Genomic DNA, 4,320 nt, shown 5'->3' with positions numbered 1-4,320 from the left:
CCCCCCCCCCTACCCCCAAAAAACAAAACCCAAGCCCTGTACCGGCGGCTCCCCGGCCCTACCTGGCCCCGCGGGCGTCGGGCGCGGCGGGGCTGAAGACGAGCTGCAGGCGCTGCAGCTGCCGCACGTAGCGGCCCAGCCCGCTGCCCAGCGCCGCCGCCAAGAAGCGGCTGGGAGCCCCGCGGCCCGTCATGGCGGCTGCCGCTGCCCCGGAAGAGGAGACGGGGAGGAGGAGGAGGAGGAGGAGGAGGAGGAAGGAGGCGGGACGCGAAATGGCGGCGCCCGCGGGGCTCCACGCGGGGGGCGCGGCTTGAGGGCCGGGGGGTACCGGGGGTGGGGGGGGGGGGGATGGCGGCGGTGCCCCTGCGGCCCTGCAGAGCCGCCGCCGCCGCCGGTCTCTCGCTGCTGCGGAGCCGCGGGGGGTCGGTGGCGGGGCTGGAGGAGGCGGCGGGGCGGCTGAGCCAGCGGCGCTACAAGAAGGCCGTGCTGCCCGAGCCCGGCGGCGCCGCGCCCGCCGTGTCCGTCACCGAGATCCGGCGGTACCTCCGCGAGCAGGGGGTCCCCTTCCACGATGGCTACAGCTGCCTGCACGCCCCCAGCCTCTTCGCCCCCGGCCCCGCCGGGCCGCCCTTCACGCTCTTCATCGACAAGACGACGGGAGGCTTCCTCTGCACCGCCACGCTGGCCGAGGGCACCTGGCAGGACCTGCAGGCGGCCGTGGAGCTGCGGCACCGCGGGCTCCCCCCGCCCGGCCCCGGGGAGGCAGAGGAGGAGGAGGAGGAGGTGGAAGCCAGGAGGGCGCGGGAGGACGCCCGGCGCATCTGGGAGCGGGCGCTGCCGCTCTGGGAGCTGCTGGACGAGGAGGAGAGCCGGGCCACCAAGGCGGCATTCGGCATCGCCCTGCTGGCCGACGCCACCCTGAAGCGTTTCGGGGTACGGTACCTGCGGGCCGCCAGGGCTCTGGTGTTCCCCTGGTTCAGCCCCCGCGATGGAGCACTGCGGGGCCTGAAGCTGGTGGGCACACAGGGGCAGGGGGACGCCACGACCGCCACGGAGGAGACGTTCCCCCGCTTCGACGCCTACCACAACCTCTTTGGGCTGCCCCTGGTTGGGCGCCGGGACACCGAGGTGGTGTTAACGGGGCGGGAGCTCGACGCCTTGGCCCTGCACCAGGCCACCGGGGTGCCCAGCCTGGCGCTGCCGCGGGGTGCCACTTGCCTGCCCCCGGCCCTGCTGCCCTACCTGGAGCAGTTCAAGCGCGTCACGCTGTGGCTGGGCGAGGACCTGCGCTCCTGGGAGGCCGCCAAGCTCTTCGCCCGCAAGCTGAGCGTCAAGCGCTGCTCCCTGGTGCGCCCAGGAGACCTCCAGCCCCGGCCCTTGGAGGCGTTGAACCAGGGGCTGAACCTCACCAAGATCCTGCGCGCTGCCCTGCCCGCCGGCCACAAGTCCATCGTCTCCTTCAGGCAGCTGCGCGAGGAGGTCTTCGGGGAGCTGGCCAACAGCGAGCAGGTGGCCGGCGTCAAGTGGGCGCGCTTCCCCGAGCTCAACAAGCTCCTCAAGGGGCACCGCAAAGGCGAGCTCACCGTCTTCACAGGTGAGGGGCCGCAGGATGGGGCACGCAGGGCTCAGCCCGCCCCAGACCCCAGCTGCTCGCAGCCGCGGTGCTGGGGTGATGTGCGAGCACCCAGGCGTGGGATGCTGCTTGCTCCTGGTGGAAACGCCGCGCTTGGGTTGCTCTTGGCTGTACCCTGGTGTCTTTTTCTTCAAATACCCTCCCGAGTGATCGGGACGGGTTGCGTCTTCTCCCCCAGCTCACTTCCCCCTTTCCCCCAGGCCCAACGGGCAGCGGGAAGACGACGTTCATCAGCGAGTACGCGCTGGACCTGTGCATGCAGGGGGTGTGCACGCTGTGGGGCAGCTTCGAGATCAACAACATCCGCCTGGCCAAGATCATGCTGACCCAGTTTGCGGCGCGACGCCTGGAGGACCAGTTGGAGCTGTACGACGAGTGGGCCGACCGCTTCGAGGAGCTGCCGCTCTACTTCATGACCTTCCATGGCCAGCAGAACATCAAGTACGGCCCCGTTCCCTTGTTCCTTCTGAAATCTCGCTCTCTGTGTGCTTGCGGGGTGAGGGGACACGTGGGGCAGGGCATGCTGTGGCTTTCATGGCCCTGTGGCAGTGTCCCTGCTGTCACCAGGGCTCTCCTGGCTTTCCTCTGGGGTGGGGCGGAGGGAGGGGACCTGGCCCTGCCAGCTCTGCATCTCCCCATTCCTGGCTCGGTGTCTGTGTCCCAGTAACTGCGGTGTCCCCCTCGCAGGACGGTTATCGACACCATGAAGCACGCGGTCTACATGTACGACATCACCCACGTGGTCGTGGACAACTTGCAGTTCATGATGGGGCACGAGCAGCTCTCGGCGGACAGGTAACGCTTCTCTGGGAGTTACGACACCAACTGGGTGTCCTGTTGCGGTCCCATCCGGCACGACAGCCCCATTTCGGGGTGGTGGCTGCCCCATGGAGTGACAACACCCACGGGAGCATGGGGCTGCCCCCGATATGCCCTCGCCGTCCCCCCGCAGGCTGGCAGCCCAGGATTTCATCATCGGTGCCTTCCGCAAGTTTGCCACGGACAACACGTGCCACATCACGCTGATCATCCACCCCCGCAAGGAGGACGACGAGAAGGAGCTGCAGACCGCCTCCATCTTCGGCTCCGCCAAGGTGCCTCCTCCTGGCCCTCGGGCGGGGACGGGGTGGTGGCATCGGCACACTGCGTGCCGTCACCGGGGGCCCCAAACGTGCCGTGGTGGGGCAGGGTGTCCCCGTCACCTGCTGGGGGTGTGCCGAGTCCTGCTCCCTCCAGGTCCCTCTGTCCCCGCAGCTCACCGGGACGCCCAAGGCAGGGCTGGGTGTTGGGGTGCCCCTTCCCCGTGCAGCACCCCCTGGAGATGTTTTCTTCCCGCAGGCCAGCCAGGAGGCCGACAACGTCCTCATCCTGCAGGACCGCAAGCTGACGACGGGCCCCGGGAAGCGGTACCTGCAGGTGTCCAAGAACCGCTTCGACGGGGACGTGGGCGTCTTCCCCCTGGAGTTCAGCAAGGCCTCGCTCACCTTCTCCTCCTCCTCTGCCAAGAGCAAGGCCAAGCTGAAGAAGATGAAGGAGGAGAAGGCGCCTTCATCCAAGAAGGATCCGGATGGAGGTGTGGGAGGCTCCAGCAAGCCTTGAGTGTGGTGATTGTCTTCCCTGGCCCACCAGGAGAGACGGGGCTGGTGTTGGGGCGCACCGGGAGCAGCGGTGCCATGCGCCCATCTTCTGTCCTCCTGCGCGAAGCAGCCCTGTGGCTGCTGGCCCCGTTGTACTGCGGGATGTGAGAGGAGCAGGAGAAAAGCACCTGGAATTTGGGGTCTCTGGACCCAGGGCAGGTCCTTAAATTGCTGCTAAAGCGGGGCCAAGTGCCTGGGGCCACGGTCCAGGTTCGCCTCCTGCTACATGCTGTTCCTGCAGCTCTGCTGGGTCCGGCCCCTGCCAGGGGTCACCCCAAGCCCCCTGTTCCTGTGGGGCATCACCAGCAGCACACCCTCAGGGAGCAGCCCCTGGGGCCCCTCGGAGCATTTCATGGCAAAATACTGTGACGTGGCCCGTCCCCGCTGCGGTGGGGAGCCCGCGGTGGGCTCTGGGTCCGACCCTTCTGGTTTTATTAAAGCAGAAACGTTGAGTGCTGTTGCTGTACCCTGTCCTTTGCTGCCTGGGACCGGGGAGGGGGTGTCCCCACACTCTGACCCACCCCAAATCCCCCACCTCCAGGCCCTATAACCCCATTTCTCCCTGTGGGTGCGGGTCAGGCACATGTCCTGCGCTTGGGGTCTGGGGTTTGTGTTCCAGCCCTCCGGGAGAACGGTGCCATGGGGCCACACTGCCCCACGCACCCCATCCCGCCCCATCCTGCCCCAACTGCGGGTGCCTCCCGCCTCCGTGCCCCACGGCACCCACACGCCTGGGGCTGGCGGAACCTCGGGGAACCGAGCCCACGGCGGACGAAGGCTGCGGGGACGTGGCGGTAAGGGGGCTGGCCCCCACCGGGGACACGGACCCGGGGACGAGCCCGGCACCCCCCCAGCCCCACAACCGGCCCCCCCACGACCTCCCCCCGCGGGGGGTCAGCCGCCGAGCCCCCCCTCCCCGCCGGCTCCCCACCGGCTCCGGTGCCGTCGCTGCCCGGCGCCCCGGCCGTAGGGCTCCCCCCTGCCGCCTCCCGCTCCGCCGCGGGGCCGGGGGCCGGGGGCGGCGGGGCGGGCGGGGCCTGGCGCGGCCCG

At 69.5% G+C, this 4,320-nt stretch overlaps 2 protein-coding genes across 2 annotated transcripts in view; one reads left to right on the top strand and one right to left on the bottom strand.

The window, feature by feature from the left end:
• Positions 1-237, bottom strand: part of MRPL43 (mitochondrial ribosomal protein L43) — a 1,031-nt gene extending 794 nt beyond the window's left edge. The window contains 1 exon segment of the mRNA XM_035329506.1: positions 63-237. Coding sequence (XP_035185397.1) covers positions 63-193 — 131 coding nt within the window. The 5' untranslated portion in view covers positions 194-237.
• Positions 238-348: 111 nt separating this feature from the next.
• Positions 349-3,728, top strand: TWNK (twinkle mtDNA helicase). The gene is made up of 5 exons (XM_035329500.1): positions 349-1,594; positions 1,834-2,074; positions 2,321-2,428; positions 2,586-2,727; positions 2,972-3,728. Exons 1-5 carry the CDS (start codon positions 349-351, stop codon positions 3,230-3,232), a joined length of 1,998 nt encoding a protein of 665 aa, XP_035185391.1. The 3' UTR covers positions 3,233-3,728.
• The last annotated feature ends 592 nt before the right edge of the window (positions 3,729-4,320 follow it).

Source organism: Oxyura jamaicensis, chromosome 6 (assembly GCF_011077185.1).
Source record: "Oxyura jamaicensis isolate SHBP4307 breed ruddy duck chromosome 6, BPBGC_Ojam_1.0, whole genome shotgun sequence".
In the NCBI taxonomy this organism is placed as follows: domain Eukaryota; kingdom Metazoa; phylum Chordata; class Aves; order Anseriformes; family Anatidae; genus Oxyura; species Oxyura jamaicensis.
This window is presented reverse-complemented; position numbering and strand designations above follow the sequence as displayed.

What these genes read in the sequence shown, in the direction of transcription:
- TWNK (XM_035329500.1), top strand. Translation starts at nt 349, where the DNA reads ATGGCGGCGGTGCCCCTGCGGCCCTGCAGAGCCGCCGCCGCCGCCGGT. An exon ending in CATGGCCAGCAGAACATCAA is followed by an intron (nt 2,075 to 2,320) that starts GTACGGCCCCGT and finishes TCCCCCTCGCAG; the next exon opens with GACGGTTATCGACACCATGA. An exon ending in CCATCTTCGGCTCCGCCAAG is followed by an intron (nt 2,728 to 2,971) that starts GTGCCTCCTCCT and finishes TTCTTCCCGCAG; the next exon opens with GCCAGCCAGGAGGCCGACAA.